This window comes from Micropterus dolomieu, linkage group LG21 (assembly GCF_021292245.1).
Source record: "Micropterus dolomieu isolate WLL.071019.BEF.003 ecotype Adirondacks linkage group LG21, ASM2129224v1, whole genome shotgun sequence".
NCBI lineage: Eukaryota > Metazoa > Chordata > Actinopteri > Centrarchiformes > Centrarchidae > Micropterus > Micropterus dolomieu.
The window spans coordinates 35162797-35182723 of NC_060170.1; the positions used below are offsets into that span (position 1 = coordinate 35162797).

Sequence of the window (19927 nt, forward strand, 5' to 3'; positions counted from 1 at the left end):
CTGTCCACCTGCCTGCCTGTCCGCCTGTCTGTCCGCCTGTCTGCCTGTCCGCCTGTCTGTCCGCCTGTCTGTCAACCTGCCTGCTTGTCCGCCTGTCTGTCCACCTGCCTGCCTGTCCGCCTGTCTGTCCGCCTGTCTGTCCACCTGCCTGCTTGTCCGCCTGTCTGTCCACCTGCCTGCCTGTCCGCCTGTCTGTCCGCCTGTCTGCCTGTCCGCCTGTCTGTCCGCCTGTCTGTCAACCTGCCTGCTTGTCCGCCTGTCTTTCCGCCTGCCTGTCTGTCCGCCTGTCTGTCCGCCTGTCTGTCCGCCTGCCTGCCTGTCCGCCTGTCTGTAAATCTGCCTGCTTGTCCGCCTGTCTGTAAATCTGCCTGCTTGTCCGCCTGTCTGTCCACCTGCCTGCCTGTCCGCCTGTCTGTCCGCCTGTCTGTCAACCTGCCTGCTTGTCCGCCTGTCTGTCCACCTGCGTGTCTGTCCGCCTGCCTGCCTGTCCGTGCTTTTTCAGCAGTAGCCCCCAAACTGTGGAATGAATCCAGAGGTCGAAACAGTCCCCACCCTCGAAACTTTTAAAGTTCATCACGTGATAAAACATGTCAAATGTATTTTTACAACATAAAAGTATAAATGCGTAACTAAACTTCAAGTAAGATGGATAAAATAGTGCTGAGAGGAGGAAATAAAAAAGGTAAAGTAGTTCAGTTAAATGCCAAAATATTAAATGTAATTTCAGGGACTAAAAACACCGGCTGGTTAATAACTGTTTTTTAAATGTCGCCAGCTTACAGTTCAACACTTCAGTTATATTTAGTGTGGGAGATAATTATTCAGCTCAAACCTGCTGTGAACTGAGCTGTGGATTATTTTTAGAGCAGACGGAAAACAAAGAACCAAACTGTCTGTTTGAAGAAGGAATCAGGAACCTGTCGAACTCTGATCCTCACAAACACTTCACAGCTGATTAATCAGGAGAAACAGCTGAAAAACTAAATCTATTTCAGCTCTACAACATGTAAATCAGACTCCATTACACACTCCGTAGTGAGCAGCACATTCAGTGCATCCATCATCACTGCCAGCAGTAGCCACACAACGATAAATATCTATTAATGTGGAGAACTTCTGGGGCATTATACAGAGTACTTTCCTTATCAGGCTAAGCTAACAGCCCGAGGCTAAAGCTAACAGGTCTCCCATCATGATGTGATGCTAACAGCCCGAGGCTAAAGCTAACAGGTCTCCCATCATGATGTGATGCTAACAGCCCGAGGCTAAAGCTAACAGGTCTCCCATCATTATGTGAGGCTAACAGCCCGAGGCTAAAGCTAACAGGTCTCCCGTCATTATGTGATGCTAACAGACTGAGGCTAAAGCTAACAGGTCTCCCAACGTGATGTGATGCTAACAGCCCGAGGCTAAAGCTAACAGGTCTCCCAACATTATGTGATGCTAACAGCCCGAGGCTAAAGCTAACAGGTCTCCCATCATGATGTGATGCTAACAGCCCGAGGCTAAAGCTAACAGGTCTCTCATTATGATGTGATGCTAACAGCCCGAGGCTAAAGCTAACAGGTCTCCCGTCATTATGTGATGCTAACAGCCCAAGGCTAAAGCTAACAGGTCTCTCATTATGATGTGATGCTAACAGCCCGAGGCTAAAGCTAACAGGTCTCCCGTCATTATGTGATGCTAACAGCCCAAGGCTAAAGCTAACAGGTCTCTCATTATGATGTGATGCTAACAACCCGTGGCTAAAGCTAACAGGTCTCTCATTATGATGTGATGCTAACAACCCGTGGCTAAAGCTAACAGGTCTCCCGTCATTATGTGATGCTAACAGACTGAGGCTAAAGCTAACAGGTCTCCCAACATGATGTGATGCTAACAGCCCGAGGCTAAAGCTAACAGGTCTCCCAACATTATGTGATGCTAACAGCCCGAGGCTAAAGCTAACAGGTCTCTCATTATGATGTGATGCTAACAGCCCGAGGCTAAAGCTAACAGGTCTCTCATTATGATGTGATGCTAACAGCCCGAGGCTAAAGCTAACAGGTCTCTCATTATGATGTGATGCTAACAGCCCGAGGCTAAAGCTAACAGGTCTCTCATTATGATGTGATGCTAACAGCCCGAGGCTAAAGCTAACAGGTCTCTCATTATGATGTGATGCTAACAGCCCGAGGCTAAAGCTAACAGGTCGTCCCATCGTCCACTGTGTTGACTTCTGCGGTCTAACTTCCCGTTTACCCATTTGCTACCTTGAGTGGGGAAATAATAATTGTGCAGCTCTTCTAGACTTTCCAAATGTTTTTGACCGAATGGATCAAACTGTGACGCTCAAGAGAAAGCATCCACCGTTTTATAGCCACTAGTAAAAAGTCGCTTCAAAACACAGAGCCCTTCCTGTGGGTTTGGACCAAATCACAGTTCTTGCAGTCTGTGTTACGACTATAGTGTAGATCAGATGCAGAAGCGTGTATCAGGCTTCAGGCTAAAGCTAAAGCCTCTCCAGCTAATGATCTATGTGGAAGACATGGAAATGAAGGAACATCGAGTTAGCGGTCAGACTGGTGTCATAAACCTGCCTCAGTTTCAGTGAGTTTGATTTTATTGGAGCGGAGAACCGAGCTGAGACTTTCCTCTCCGGAAACTTCCTCTGACGTTAAGCCGGTGTGGCGGCGGAGAGTCCCATTAGTCCTCCACTCGATCCGCTCCAAATGTTAATCTCATTAAATTTGCATTGTGACGTCCCCGAGCAACACACACACACACACACACACTGCTTTTATGAAGCCGTCTGTTTCGTCTGAACCTGTGAATGTGTGACAGTTGTAAAGCCCGTTTGTGGATGAACACCACAGACAAAAGGACAGAATGACTTTCCGCCTGTTGTCAGTCTGTCTGTGTGTCAGAAATCTGACTGTAAACATGAGATGAAGCCATGTTGCTGCTGCTGTCGTGTACTTTAACACGACCACCTCTTTATTCCTGGCTGAAACTAACCACTAACGACTCAACGCAGGATTTAAAACAGGGAATTCAGTTTCGATCAGCGGATTCACTCACAAAGTAAAAAAAAAATTGATTCAAGTTCAAATTTGGTGAACTTGAATCGTTAATTTGCGCCGTTGGCCAATAGCAAGCCATCCTGACAGAGATGTTTTGTAGAGGAGACACGCCACTTCAAGAGTCCTCAGTACACCTCTATGGGGAAAGCCCGTAACGCCAGTTGGAGGATCTCCCAACACACCTGCTACAAAGCCAATCATCTCCTTTTTACAGCCGATCGTATGGTTCCACTGACGTAAGGGTCCGCTACGCATGCGTCTCTACTACCACGCATGTGTAGTGGAAGTAAAACGCTTTTTAAACCTTATTTTGGGGCACAGTCATCAAACGGTTTCAGATTTCCATACACGCAGGTTTTATGTCCCGGTGACCAGTGAAAGTGCAGTTCTGGCTCTCTGCTCCTTCATTCAGAGGATCCTGGTAATGATAAAATAACTGCCCGGACGCGTTACCAAGATGGCTGCCGAGCGGCGGGACTGCTTTGGCTCGGAGCGGACAGAGAGACGGCGACAGAGAGGAAGATATTGTTGCTTTTAAGCTGTGTGTCCAGCCCGTCCTCACCAGAGAAACGGTCCATCAATCAGCAGCTTATTACGACCCACATTTATGTATTTTGTCAGGCCGCCTCCTCTAGTAGCAGAACAAGTCGGGTGATGTAGCGTAAAGATGGATGATGGGGTGTTGTTCATTTGTTGACAGAGCAAACATGATCAGCTGGCGTCGGGATCTCTGCAGAGACGGTGAAGCTGCTGAAGGTTTAGCTCAGTTTGTTCCTGTGTAACTGTACTGCTGTGATATTCATTATTATTTCATTATGAATCAGATGGATGTTTAATTCAGAAACAACACGCACGCTCTGTTCACCTACTTTAACTAATGCGCTGTAATATTCATGTCTCCTCCAACATTCATGAGTCTCACATTAACTTCCCCAAACTTTAACTCAGCTGGACTCACACAGTTACTTTATTATTTACTTCCACTTCACTGAGTTCATTATAGAAGTCACTGTGGATTCAGGCTTTGGACCGCAGATTTTAAACATCTGTAATTGGCTTTAATTCAGTTTCAACACACAAAACATATATAGAGAAATCGTCCATAACTTTAGAGGTGGAGTGAGGATTAGGTGATATGTATCACGCTCTCTAAATAATGTATCTGTAATGTGATGATGTGCTCAACAATGAACAGAACATCTAGTTAAATTGTTTACATTTTAATGTAATGTGTCTGAGAGATTTGAAGGTATAACAATGTAGTGCAAAATCCAAAAATTATAATACATCCATGCCGCTCCAAAAAACAAACACAACAAGTCCAGAAGGGACGTTGGGATCAGATGGATCTGACAGCTGTCACTGTTCTTTCTGCTTTGGGACTAATTCATTTGGTGCACGGTGATTTTTATTCTATTCCATCTTACTTTTATCTTTTATTTGCTTTCACTATTTTAAAACCTATTTATGTTGCCCCTTGCTTCTTTTCTCAACTAGGGTTGGGCACCAAGTACCAAATTTCTAAGAACGATAAGATCCGTGCGTTTGGATTCTGCTTCTCAGTTCCTGTGTTCTGCATATTTCAGCTCCTGACTGAACTGCAGTGAGCATTTTACAGCCCATCAAAGTGTCTCTGATCTGCCAGCAGCTGCTACGCCGACCTAACGTCACCTCATTATTTAGGTCAACAAAGCGTGAAGAAAAGAGTCCTCCTGGTTCCGGTCCTGGACCGTGGCGGACCGCAGCTAACGCTCCAAAGTTTGGCTCAGCTTCACTAACAAACTGAAGCAGCTGCAGTCAGGAGGTTCGGTGCGAGGGAGGAAGCAGCTACTAGGTACAGAACACAGGTGAGCCGACGTTCACCTTTTATACTAAAGGGGAACCAATGTTGGCTACAGATGATTCAGTATAGATTCCTCTTAGAGACGAGGCCCCTCTAGTAGAGAAACTCATTTCACTTTAGCCATGAAGGGGAAGAGGAGCGAGGAGGAAGAGATGAAGGTCACAGAGCGCTGAAGAAGATCTGAGGTGAAGGAACCAGAACTGAGATTCAATTAGAACCGGATCGGAATCGATCAAATTAAAACGGACACCCAAGCCTAGAAAGCACACAAACTGTAGTGTAATGTTAAACGAGATGTAATATGTTAAGGTATCCCTGCATCCAGTCGCTATGCTAAGCTAAGCTAAGCGTACTGAACACTCGGACATGAGACTGAGATCCAGCTGAACCCTCTCAGTGTTCTCCAGAGGTTTACTGCTTATTGTTAAATGACTAGAAACACTGGTGGAAAGTACCTGAGCACAAGTCGCCTACAATTCTGAGCTATTTGTATTTTAATTGAGTATTTCCATTTTCTGCTACTTTATACTTTTAGTCAACTATATTTAACTGGCAGGTTCAGATAAAAAATAAAAAATAAAATCTACTACTTATTGATTGACTACTTGACTGATCCTCAGGAGAATTTAACAACATCAAAGTGATGAACGCATGAACATACTCTTACTGAAGTAAAAGGTCAGAGTACTGCTTCCACAAAAACCTTCTCTGTTGATCAACTTATTGATTAACTGAGTGCATCACAGAGGGAATCTGTCTGCACACATGTGGACAGACAGGCAGACAGACAGCTGGTTTAACAGGGAGGCGGCTCGACATTAGCAGCTGTGACGTGTTTGCACGACTCCGACTCCCTCAGTGATGAGAAACCAGACGACAGACGGAGGTGAAGAACTGAAAGATGACGTGGACGGACAGAGAGAGAGAGAGAGAATTTTGTATTGAAAACAGACCTTTTTTCCTCCCGTTTAAACGAGTGTTGCTGGTATCAAGACTAAAAACAAGACGAAATTATGCACTAAAAACAAATATTTAAACAGAAATGCTAACGGAAAACCCAAAAATCTAAACTTCAGAATCAAACAGTTCTCTGTGACTGAACACAGCACATCCTGCGGCCCCTAAACGTCCACAAAGATTCTGTAAAACTCAAACTCCACCCTGAGCCGAGCCGCCAGCAGCCCTGTCGGCATCTGAACCAGGTCCTCTGACCCCTCATGTTTTTTCCTCATTTTCCAAATAACTCATTTGGCCAGTCCTGAAATAAATTCATCAGTGTCTGCAGATTTTTTGTTCAGAGTAGCGTGGACCACAGACAAAAAGACTAAAAGAGAAATAACCTGAAAGTCCTGAATCCACACCTGCAGTCGGCTGAACAGTCTCACCAGTCTGGAACACTGAGTGAACAGATGGTTTCTGTCTGCAGGCAGAAAGGACAGCTGTCCCCTGTGCCCGGACTGAGCTGCACCAGATACCTGTTTGTAGCTATGGCCCCCATGAAAAATCCTCCACTGGAGGTCACCTGTCCGATTGTCAACGGGGGGTTGTACAGGGACCGCCAACAGCCCCTTGGGGACGATCCCACACCAGAAACTTCTGTCCAGCTCGACACATTTACTCCTGTCAGGAAGCGTAAGTTTGAAACCTTCACACATTATGATTAGCTGCTTTCCTTCCCTGAGCCTCAAAGTCTCCCAACTCCTGGGTCTTCAGAGACAGCAGGGTGTCCTGCTCATCCTGCCACTGTCCCACCGCAGGAGAGACAGCCAGGGAAGGAAAGACATACTCACATTCATCATCCCATTGGAGAGCATAGTGTGCAAGGACTTCTGCCAGGGAAGCACTGACCTCCTCCACCTACTGTTTCCAAACAGCGGCTCCTCAAACAAGCCACATCCCCGGTGTCCTCATAGCTTTCTGCTGCCACCTTTAGGACACCTGTAGAAAGGTGTCAGACCAGTTTGATCCAGGACTGGGGCTGATGCAGGAACAAGAGTTTGTCATTTCCTAAGCGCCCAGCCCTCCTCAGCAGCAAACAGTGTCTGAGTCGTCTGTCCCCCAGGCCTGGTCCTCCCTCTGAATTCTTTCAATCAGGTCCCTTGGTGGAGGGTCGAGGTAACCCAGTTATTGACAATAGCAGGTAGCAGCCATTTCAAAATAGACAGTGTACACACTCTGAATAGCACCCTCCCCAGTTCTTCCTCTTAAACTCCTCTGTTCCCAGAAAAACACCCAAAACCTTCTTGTCCTGCCGTCCCCAGCTGAGCTTTCCTGGTACCTTTGCCCAGCCTGCAGAGCCCCACTTTTTCCCCAGTTCACACATATCTAGACAGCTACTTAGGATCTCCACATCCCTCTGGTCTCTAACAAATACACAGAAGTCATCTGCATAAGCTGACACCATCAGTGAGGGGCGCTGAAGCAACTCTGGTAGCATCAGTCCTGACACCCTGGATCTTAGCTTTTTCAGAAGAGGAACAATAACCTGAACCTGCACTTGACAGTTCAACCCACCAACACCAAACAAAAAGCTTTCTTAGGCCTGTTTTTTGCAGTCAGTACGCCTGCTTCGCCTAGTGTAAGTGGGAACGGGTTGTATATATATATATATATATATATATATATATATATAAAGTTACTTCAAAGCACGGGGCACTTCCTGTCGGCTCTGAGCCATTGTGAGGTTACCCAGCCAACCAATCACAGTGCTTACGGTCCGCGTCGCCTCAATGTCTAGTTACATTTTAAAAATCAGGCTACGGCGTAGGTGACGGTGTAGGGAAGGGAGCAACACAGAGGTTACGCCATTGATTCGACGCAGGAGTATAAATTGCACTTAAGTGATGGTGTTCTGTCTAGTGTAAAATGAATAGCCCCCCCCCCGACACAGTTGTAGAAATCCTTTATTAAAATGTGTCCAGCCTGCCTGAGCCCTGATTCAGAGCATAGATGTTAAAGACAGAAACATATGTCCTGTATTTGCACTCTGACCACTAAAGCTCTGCCTGACACTATCTCTGTGGTGGAGATGATGTTAACGTCAAACCCTGAGTCTCTGCCTCCCCGCAGCTGCCTCGGCCTCAATGAGCGGGGTAACACAGTCCCTGCTGGTCCAGCGGCATCTGCCTGTCCAGGACGGTCCTCGGTCAACCAAGAGAACAACTACTCCGCTTGTGCCCTAAATCCCCACAATCAACCTGTGCTGGCGTACACCAGGACCTGTCCCTCAATGTGTTTCACTCTGAAGAAAACCTTAACTGTCTGCTGTAATGGACAGTTGAGAAACATGAATACTTGTCTTCTGAAAGACTGGACGTGTTTCAGTTTATCGCTCTTCCAGCCCAAACCCACAGTCTTAAAGCCGCTCGCCAGCTTCCTGTATTGCTCAACCACAAAACACTCCTCTTTCAGGAAAACAACCACCCCTCTATCGATGCAGTGGATAAGACATGCATTCAGTGTGAGAGACCCGGGATTAACCTCTGACATATATAGCAGTGCTTTAGACAAAAGCATCAGGTAAATGTATGTTGCCGTGTCCCACACAGTTTCCCAGAACCAGGAGAACCGCCTCTACTGGAACTGATGGGTCGGGCTGGACCTGCATTCCACGCCTCAGACAGGGATGCCACGAAACAAGGCCAATTGCCCGCCAAACAAACACCAAGCTACACTAACGACAAGCACAACACCTACTAAACAATCATAAACAGTAGGAGAAAAAGTAAGGAAACTCGCCACGCTCTGAACACCAAACTCCCAGCATGCAGTGTGAAAGAGCGAGAGAGAGAGAAAGAGAGAGAAAAAAGAAAACCAGAATGTAAAGTAGTAAATTGCTAAAAAAATAAATGTTTTTTTTTTCAAACTGTAAGAAAGAAAAGTGAGAAAAAACCTAAAATAATAATGAAATAAGAGAAGAAAACAAACTGAACCTCCACCAAGACGGAACAAAGGTTAAACTAAAACATGTTTAGAGATGTAAACACAACGATAGAAAACCAGGAGACAGACAGACGTTTCTCATCAGTTCATGTTCTCACCACGTTATAAACGCACTGCCAGTTCTGACTGGGTACATTTACACATCAACATCCCAGATCCGCATCTCGTCCTGGTTTGGATCATTTTCAGGATCTGACGTTTACTTAAACCTCAGAAGTTCAGGCGAGTCATCCAGTTCATTTTTAATCATATATAATAGGTGATATTATTAATAAGTGCAGTTGGTTGCTGCAGCGTCGGGGTCCAGGTTTTAGGTCTCTGTCACCTCTGCACAGACTGAGTTACCTGAACCCTTCAAAACAAATTCAACATTCTTGGTGGAGATTTAAAAAAAATAAATAAATAACAGAAAGTGATGAAAGAGAAGCTGCTTTGAAGCCTCCGGCAGAAAGAATGTAAGAGCCAAGAGCGGTGGTGGGTGACAGAGGGATCAAGGAGGGATGATGGGGAGATGGAGGGTGATGGCGGGTGACGGAAGATGATGGAGGATGATAGGGGGACTATAGAGGTTGATGGAGGATAATGGGTGGATGAGGGAGAGACGATAGAAGATGATTGAGAGACAATGGAGGATAATGGGAGTGCAATGGAGGTTGATGGATGACGATGGAGGATAATGGGGGAATGATGGAGGACGATGGAGGATGATGGATGACAATGGAGGATGACTGAGGGTGATGCAGGACGATGGAGAACAATGGAGGGTGATGGAAGACAATGGAAGATGAAGGATAATGGGTGGATGAGGGAGAGACAATGGAGGATAATGGGAGTGTGATGGAGGTTGATGGATAACGATGGAAGATGATGGATGACAATGGAAGATGATGGATGACAATGGGTGGATGAGGGAGAGACAATGGAGGATAATGGGAGTGTGATGGAGGTTGATGGATGACGATGGAAGATGATGGATGACGATGGAAGATGATGGATGACAATGGGTGGATGAGGGAGAGACAATGGAGGATAATGGGAGTGTGATGGAGGTTGATGGATGACGATGGAAGATGATGGATGACGATGGAAGATGATGGATGACAATGGGTGGATGAGGGAGAGACAATGGAGGATAATGGGAGTGTGATGGAGGTTGATGGATGACGATGGAAGATGATGGATGACGATGGAAGATGATGGATGACAATGGGTGGATGAGGGAGAGACAATGGAGGATAATGGGAGTGTGATGGAGGTTGATGGATGACGATGGAAGATGATGGATGACGATGGAAGATGATGGATGACAATGGGTGGATGAGGGAGAGACAATGGAGGATAATGGGAGTGTGATGGAGGTTGATGGATGACGATGGAAGATGATGGATGACGATGGAAGATGATGGATGACAATGGGTGGATGAGGGAGAGACAATGGAGGATAATGGGAGTGTGATGGAGGTTGATGGATGACGATGGAAGATGATGGATGACGATGGAAGATGATGGATGACAATGGGTGGATGAGGGAGAGACAATGGAGGATAATGGGAGTGTGATGGAGGTTGATGGATGACGATGGAAGATGATGGATGACGATGGAAGATGATGGATGACAATGGGTGGATGAGGGAGAGACAATGGAGGATAATGGGAGTGTGATGGAGGTTGATGGATGACGATGGAAGATGATGGATGACGATGGAAGATGATGGATGACAATGGGTGGATGAGGGAGAGACAATGGAGGATAATGGGAGTGTGATGGAGGTTGATGGATGACGATGGAAGATGATGGATGACAATGGAAGATGATGGATGACAATGGAAGATGATGGATGACAATGGAAGATGATGGATGACAATGGAAGATGATGGATGACAATGGAAGATGATGGAGGACGTTGGTGGCATGATGAAATATATGCAGAGAGCAGTCTCAGTTCTACAAACACTTGTTGGGCTGAACAGATAATCCAACAAACCCTGGAGCCAAAGAACGGCAGAGGAGGAGGTCTTCCTCTGTGTTTTGAGGACATATTACAGGGGGGAGGAAAAACATGGACGACGCTGATGTTCTAAATGTTAATTGATAACATAATGATGAAGGAACACAAAGCCGGAACTCTGTATATAAAATAAAGTTGCTTCAAGATGTAACGATAATCCTTTTATAATCGCATCATAGGTCTCTGAATCGTAATTGAATCATGAGGTGCAGAGATATTCCCACCCCTTATATTTTCAGATTCTTACCCACACACAGAATGAGATGCAGTTTCACATACACAAATAATATGATTACAATACACGCTCCAAACTTACGTAATGCTTTTAAGAACCACATTCAAGTCAGGTACATGCTACGGCTAACTAGGCTAACTAGCAAACCCAAGTAACAGAGGCCAATATTAGCTAACTAAAGATATAAACTGTATATCTTACATAAAGATATAAAACACTGAGATAAGCAAAGATCTAAGGCAACCTCATTCAGACTGTGTTTCTGTTTCTAAACTGATAGATGCTAACATGCTAACACCAACATACAGGCCTATAGAGCACCGAAGTTCTTCCACTTCCGGTGGTCCACCATGGGTCCTTATTTCGGACAAAATATGTACAGTACTCAACGGTGAGAGACAACTAATGTTTTAATCCAACCCGTTCTCATCCCAGGCCGTCATATATCATATAATATATATATTGTCAACACCAACCCTTTAGCTGCGTTTTTGTGCGAGTAGGGCTCCGCAGTCTAGTTAGCAAGAATAACTATGCAGCATCCAATCAAGTCACCATTGGGGTGGTGATGGCGATGGGGTAGTGGATAAGACACATGTGAGAGACCGGGGTTCGAATCCACTTTGAGACACCCATGTGTCCCTGAGCAAGACACTTCATCCCTAGTTGCTCCAGAGGCGTTCGTCCTCTGACATATATAGCAATTGTAAGTTGCTTTGGATAAAAGCGTCAGCTAATTGAATAAATGTAAATGTCAGCAACAATAAACATGCAAAGTGCAGTAAGACTTTCAAAATAAAACTAGTGGTTTACCTTGTAAAATGGCATATGGTTGTACACCATTGTCAAACTTTGTAGTTTGGTTAGGTTTAGGAAAATATCATGCTTTGGATTAAAATAACTACGTGACTTACATGACTTAAAGTAACGCTGCCTACGTAAGTTATGTAATATCACAAAAAGGAATCAAAGTTTTAATACAGGAAACAAACACCGGTCTCCTGGCTGAAAGTCCAATTTTTGGGCCACCCGTGCACCCCAACCACCTTCTTACTCAGACTTTTCAATTATTTATCACTTAAGGGCTTACGCCAGTGCGTTGATCTATGACGCAAAATGCTGCCATGTACCAGACGCGGATAGGACCTGATAAAGCATAGCTATTTGACGCTCTGGGAATGAGAATGGGCTGTCTGATCCCATTTGATTTGTGCCCAAATTTACACATATAAATTTTGTCTGTTTAAAAAATACATTTTAAAGTATCCCCTACCGCAACTATGACTCTCTCCATCTCAGAGAGTGATGTAAAGCGACGCAAAGCAGCTGGGCCAGACTCTGTCTCCCCATCCACCCTGAAGCACTGTGCTGATCAGCTGTCTCCGGTGTTCACAGACATCTTTAACACCTCACTGGAGACATGCCATGTGCCAGCCTGCTTCAAAGCCTCCATCATCATCCCTGTCCCCAAGAAACAAGGACCACAGGACTAAAAGACTGCAGACTCGTCACCCTGACCACTCTGGAAATTAAGTTTTTTGAGTACCTTGTGTTGTCCCACCTCAAATCCATCACCCCCTGCAGTTCGCCTACAGAGCCAACAGATCTGTAGACTATGCAGTAAACATGGCCCTTCACTACATCCTCCAGCACCTGGACTCCCTAGGAACCTATGTCAGGATCCTGTTTGTGAATTTCAGCTCTGCTATCAATACCATAATCCCAGCTCTGCTGCAAAAGAAGCTGGAAAAACATGTCTCAGACTCCCGGACCAATAACACCGGTTCCCCTCGACAGCTGCACATCCAGCCACCAGTCCAGCGAGCTCATGAAGTTTGCGGACGACACCACCCTCACTGGGCTCATCTTTGGCGGGGATGAGTCCACCTACAGGTGGGAGACTGACCATCAGGGGACCTGGTGCAGCCTGAGCTACCTGGAGCTGAATACTCCTGAAACTGTGGAGTTGGTCTCCCGGGACTTTAAGTGGGAGCTGAGCATCACCTCCCTCACCAAGAAGGCCCAGCAGAGGATGTACTTCCTGCGGCAGCTGAAGAAGTTCAGCCTGCAAAAGACAATGACGGTGCACTACACCATCACGGAGTCCATCCTCACCTCCTCCATCACCATCTGGTACGCTGCTGCCAGGGACAAGGACAGATTGCAGCGTACCATTCGCTCTGCAGAGAAGGCGATTGGCTGCATTCTGCCATCCCTCCATGAAAGATTGTGGCCGACACTCCCCTCCGGCAGGCGGCTGCGGTCCATTAGGACCAAAACCTCACGCCACAAGAACACTTTCCTCATGTCAGCCGCCTCATCAACAAGGCCTGGGACACTGGCTGACACCGACGCAGTACCCCCCCTAACATTACTCTGTACTCATACTGTACATTTTTGCACATGTGAATCTGATGTAAATATTCTGCACATCCCTGCACTACCTGATGTAAATAACAGCCATATTGTACATATCCTTTATTATTCCTTTACTTCTTATCGGCAATTTTATATTTATGATTCTTGACCTGAAGTGCTTGGTTTATCTTTCAAATATTTTCTGCCTACTATGTTTATTGTTATGCACCAAAGCAAATTCCTCGTATGTGTAAACCTGCGTGGCTGTAAAGCTGATTCTGATGATTCTCAGGCAACTTCTGAAGCATCTTTCTTCTCTGATTTCTAAGTGGATGATGATTCCTTTCTGTTTTCTAAAATGTACTTTCTGTAATTCAAACGCTGCATCTTTGTTTAAAATCTTTAAATGTTGTGAATGATGATAAAGACGCAGAATTAAAAATGGAAATGAGCAAATCTTGAATATTGTAAGTTCTTAGTATTACAGATTAAACAGGTTATAGAAGTGAAACTGCCGTCTGATGGATGGAGGGGTGAACACACACACATTGTTAGATAAACACACATGATGTGCAGCACAGGCGTGGCCTCACGCTGAGTGTTCAGTATATAGCTGACCTTGGTCTCTCTCTCCTCCAGCAGCGTCTCCAGTCTCTTCTGAGCGGCTCGTCCTTCGTGGTCGTCGCTGACGATCAGGATGATGTGGTTCCACCTGAACTCCCTCATCAGGTCGAACCAGACGTGAGCCTGGTGGGAGTACGGAGGCACCGTCCTCAGGAACGACAGGTGGATGCTCTGAGGAAGAAAAGGAAGACTTGATGACTTCACTATCTGGTTCTTTTCAACCCGTTCTCATCCCAACTCCGCTTTGTCAACGCCTCTTGGCGATGCTTTTTAACGCCCTGGGTACCCTTTAGCATCATTTTTATTTATTTTTTTTAATCAGTGGTAACTTTTTGTTTCAAGCGGGAAACGGCCTCCTGGCTGAAAGTCCGGTTGTTGTCCCACCTGTCCACCCCAACCACCTCCTTACTCTGACTTTTTTGTTATATATAGTAGCTTTAGCTCTGAAGTAAAAGGCATTTCAAAGCAAAGGAATGACAATGGGCTGTTCTTTTTCACGTGTCCTTCGAACAAATTTGATAATGTTGTAAGCGGGGTAAACTGAAGAAATGGTGGTTGAATTCCCCGCTGAGGTGGACAGTTTGAAAAGAAGTGGCCTTGCCTCCACAGCGCCGTCTGCTCAGTGGCCAGGCTGTTGCCATGTGGTTAAGCCAAACTTTGTTAGACTTTGTGGCCTTCATAGGAATCCAAAGAAGGTAGGAAAGACGGCCACTCTCACAAGATGGTCCCTGTTCCTGCAGGACACGGCAGCTCATTTTAAAACCTGTGAAGAAGCAGTGCAGCAGATATGACAGGTCGCCATGGTAGCGACCTGTCAGTCAGCTAGTAGCCCCGCCCTAAAGCCTCCCCTGCTTCCTGGTCTCTGTTCCTCTAAATGGGACCATAATTTACTAAATGAACATCATGCTGTGTTGAAGAAGACTTGAAACTAGAGACTGAGACCATAAACTCATCAGGAAAGTGTTTACTGAGGGAATAAATCAGCTGACAAGTAGAAACATTTTCTTTCTGCAGCCGCTGGAGTCGCATGTAAACATGTAAATATTTCATCACTATCCTAAATCCTCTGGAATAAACTGGGAGTAACTGGAGCGTTGTTCACAGGGAGTGCTGGGATGTTCTGGGACTGATGACACTCAGTTATTTCATCAATATTGTAAACCTGAGAGTGGTTTCCTGTTCAATCACACATCAGAGAGAGTCTCTGAACTGGGACAAACTGGGAAACCTGCACTTAATGGAGCCTGAAGATGAAACAGGAGGGTCTGATATTCTGCATAAACACCTACCAGAGTCCGAATACCCAAATTCATCAAGTAAGACACTTCTTAACATGGTTATTAAATCTTTTAGACCAAAAGACAATCAGGAACAAAAATACTGTTTAGTATTAAGAAGCACGACCAAGAACAGAATACAGAAAACAAACAGCACGATAAAATATTCACTTTATTACAAAATAGTAGAACAGGATAAAGTGAGAGAAAAGAAGATGCCCGAGATCGCCGGCTGTTCAGTCAGAAATATTTAAACAAACTATAAAAGATTGAAGCATCATTTCGGTTTCTGTTATTATCGTTAATTCTCACGTTCAGACTCAAACCAACAACATGTCAGGCCGTCTCTCGGTCCGGTCGGACTTCCTGTTTGTGGCTCTCAGCTCCGAGCCCATTAGTTCCTCCTGAAGACGTAACGCTTTAAAAACACCTCGCAAATATATAGTTTCATGTTTAAAAGACTCATATTATCCCAAAACAGCTGCCTGTGGTACTTTCTATCAGCATTTGTTGGCCTATTGACACACTTTCCAGTTGTGTTCCTTGTATATTCTTAGTTTGCCGTATCTCCGTAAAACAGTTAACTAAACCCAAACCGGCCGGAGGCCTTAGCCTGACCAACTTCCAACACGGTCACTGGGCCTCAAACTGTAACGCACTGATGTATTAGCAAGCTGCACATCCAGGTAAAGTTACCACCTCCACCCCTTCATGGTTTGTGATCAAACAGGATCTCTCTAGAGTTCTCCCGGCTCTTCTCTTTTCACTAACCAAATCACCAGCAACTCTTACGGATAAGGACTTTATGTTTACGAGCTCTGAAACCTCTCAGAACCACGTCTCATGTCTGATTCAGGTACCTTGTCAGAGTAGATGGACATGCGTGTTGTCAGGCCGACCACGGGGATTCGATAGAAACCAGCGGTGTAGGAGACGGGAGTCGGAGTCAGGTGGTCGTTGGACTGTGGAGGGTGACTGACCAGGATCGCATACACCTGAAGAAAAAGAAGAAAACATTTTAGTAATTCCCAAAGTAAAACCGGGGGTTTGTTTCAAACCTGTCTAATCGCATCATATTTGTCAAATATGAGCACATGAGCACACCAAAGTCAGAAGAACGACTTCACAACTTAGGAAATGGGACCATCTGAGGAGAACGTGAACGTACCGTGAGCTGCTGGTTGCAATTCACAACCTTCATCTCTAGATGCAACTAAAACTTACGCACTATAATTTACTTATTATTATTATTTTACCAGGCAAGTAAATTAGGAACAGTTTCTTATTTACAATAACGTCTTGGCAGGAGACAAAGGCCTTCTGTGGGAAAGGGTACTGGGATTAAATAAAAACATGAATAGACAGAGGACATGGAGCAATAGTTGAATAATAAAAACAATCAAGATAGTAGCAGAGTGGCATATAACATAACACATAGCATCATATAAAGAAATTACAGGTTTCTGTAAATGAGTTTTCAGTGGTGACTAGAGTGGAGAGTTTTATAGATTTTTGTTGTTGGTTCCAATCGTTGGCCTCGGCGAACTGAAAGGCGGCGCAACCTAATGATGAAGTAGACATCCCACATACGGAGCAGTTAGGCCTAAGAGAGTTTTGTAAATGAGCATAAATGGATCTTGCTTTGAGTGTGAAGTGATGTCCAGTTTATGGAAATGTTCAGCGGGTTGCCGTTAATCGGAAGGTCGGCGGTTCAATCCCCGGCTCCATGACAGGCCGGAGGGTAAAACTGTGTAATGGGTATTGATGACCAATGGGACGCGTTTCACATCTAGTTACCTTTGATTTACCGGGAGAGAAGGGGACGTTGGATTGAGATGTGGTTGAGTCAAACAGAGAGCCAGACTGAAGAGCTCTGTCGTTCGGCCTTTGTCTGTGACAATGACATCAGTGTTGAGGGACGCTGGCCGCTGCACAGAGGATGGTCTACTTCCCATGCACTTAACTAATTTCCAAAACTTATTGGGATTAGAAATACAAAGAGAAAACTGTTCCTCATAATAATCACTTTGGCCTCGGGGGCCGCCTGAGTAAACTTATCTGCCGGAATAATAACAGTCAGCCTGATTATTATTTAATCGAGCTTTTCACCATATTGAGTTTTTGTTGGCGGTGTAATTCAGCCAAGTCATGACTGAACCACGGGCTGAGACGGCTTTTAGTTCTGATTTTCTTTATTGGGGCGTGCTTAATAATTCTGAAATGGTAGTGAAAAAAGGTCCAAGCATCTTCAACTGAAGGGATCACGCTGATTCTAAATCCAATTTACAGAAATAAAAGCTCACTAAAGTTTTTCATTAAGCGTCTATAGCTGGTCAGAGCAGGGTGTAAAACACCAGCCTTGTACCTATCTGGATTATTTGTAAGGATAACATCTAGCAGAGCGGCAGATTCTAGGTGTTTTTGTCATTCCTTGTAGGATTGGTTATAATCTGAGAGAGGTTTAGCGAATCCCATTGCTGCAGAACCTGGGCAGGCGGATATAGCGTGTCACAATTTAGGTCACCTAACAGCACAAATTCTGATCTAGCGTAAGGTGCCAGAAGAGAGCTTAATGCAGGTAGAGCACAGGCTGGAGCTGGCGGCGGACGATAACACCCAGTAACATTCAGAGAAGAGTTTTCCGAGATTTTGACATCAAATTGTTTAGGTACAGACTTGGAGCAGACAACTGAACAGTGAAGATGTTCTTTGGTAAAGAACCACGTCTCGGTAATGAGAAACCCCTCAGGATTGGAGCTGTGAGCCCATACTTGTTCAGTTTTAGGTTATTAACTTCTAGTGTTCACATGCAGAAAACCCAAACATTTAGGGGAGCAGAAATCATTCGAGTATTTATATGCACATTTCCAGAAATGTGCATATGAAACCTGGCCCACATGTACAGAATATAATTATATTCTTCTGTAAACGTCAATAAAACACCTCTGAAGCACAGCTGCACTGATTAGTCGATTAATCCATTACCGACTGACAGAAAATGAATTCGCTTATGAATCAAGCTTCTCACATACAAAGCAAAAAATCCATCAGTTCATGGAGAAAATAATCAGCAGATTGATCCAGAATGAAAAGAAACAGTTCAGAATGAGCTCCAGCTCAACAACCGCAGCAGCAACATCCTGCTCTACATTAATGACGAGGAATAATAATCTGATAGGAGGAGATATGGTAGTACAACTGCAGTATTTTTACACTGTGGTATTAGTACTTTTCATGCAGTATTCTTCCTGCAGCGCTGCTGTGTGAGAGGGTGGAAACTGAAATCATTTCTACATCACATCACACGTGCAGAGAAGCAGCCTGCAGCGAACACACAGCCTTTATGTGTGCGCTGTCTCTATAATCCCACCATCCCTCCTCCGGGAGGACGGACGGATTACATCTCTGTTTCTGCAGAGAGAGAGGATGATAATCTGATGGTCTCTCTCTCTCTCTTCAATTCATTTAGCTTTATTGACAGGACATTTTAGTTCAAGACAGAACGTCACATATTAACCATAAAATTATATAAAAAAGAAAATAAAATATAACTTGCCTTTTGATAAGCAATAACATTTTCTCCTGCCCCGGAAGAGTTAATTAAATAACAAATTATTATAATAATAATAATATTATTATCATTTTATACAAAGTCTGAGCTGGTTGTTCAGTTCGTGGTGTGAGGAGATTCTCCCAGTGAGTCGGACACTTTCTGCTTCAGATGGAGTTTATCTGGGAAATGTCTTTCTGGACACTAAAGTTTAGTGTTTAGGACGTGAGGTGAGAAAGGTTAGCTCTGTCTCTACCTGTCCTCTGTCTCTACCCGTCCTCTGTCTCTACCCGTCCTCCGAGTTTCTACCTGTCCTCCGAGTTTCTACCTGTCCTCTGTCTCTACCTGTCCTCTGTTTCTACCTGTCCTCTGTCTCTACCTGTCCTCCGAGTTTCTACCTGTCCTCTGAGTTTCTACCTGTCCTCTGTCTCTACCTGTCCTCTGTCTCTACCCGTCCTCTGTCTCTACCCGTCCTCCGAGTTTCTACCCGTCCTCTGAGTTTCTACCCGTCCTCTGAGTTTCTACCCGTCCTCTGAGTTTCTACCCGTCCTCTGAGTTTCTACCCGTCCTCTGAGTTTCTACCCGTCCTCTGAGTTTCTACCCGTCCTCTGAGTTTCTACCCGTCCTCTGTCTCTACCCGTCCTCTGAGTTTCTACCCGTCCTCTGAGTGTCTACCCGTCCTCTGTCTCTACCTGTCCTCTGAGTTTCTACCCGTCCTCTGAGTTTCTACCTGTCCTCTGAGTTTCTACCCGTCCTCTGAGTCTCTCCTCCTCTGGTAGCCAGCTCTGTCTGTGACCCAGCCTCTCTTCACTCAGTCTGTATGTTGTCAACATTTGTCTTAGTTTAGGACATTTTATTGTGCTCAGGTAATTTGCCAGTGTGAATTCTCTTCATCAGATCAGATAACATTGGAATTTACTTTGTGTTTTGGTCGTTTCTTTTTTCTTTCTGCTTGCTGATAATTTGGTTTGGTCTGCTTGAGTTGGTGTTGCTGTCCTTGTTACTGCAGAGAGCCTCAGGACCAGCT

The 19927-nt window shown here is 45.0% G+C and overlaps 1 protein-coding gene across 3 annotated transcripts in view; it reads right to left on the reverse strand.

The window, feature by feature from the left end:
- grin1b (glutamate receptor, ionotropic, N-methyl D-aspartate 1b) overlaps nucleotides 1–19927 on the reverse strand; it is an 85902-nt gene that overhangs the window by 58042 nt on the left and 7933 nt on the right. For all 3 annotated transcript variants that reach the window (XM_046034779.1, XM_046034778.1, XM_046034777.1), the window contains exons 3-4: nucleotides 16211–16345; nucleotides 14068–14244 (exon numbers count right to left, since the gene is read on the reverse strand). In XM_046034779.1, the coding sequence (XP_045890735.1) occupies nucleotides 14068–14244; nucleotides 16211–16345 (312 nt within the window). The remainder of the gene's footprint in view (nucleotides 1–14067; nucleotides 14245–16210; nucleotides 16346–19927) is intronic.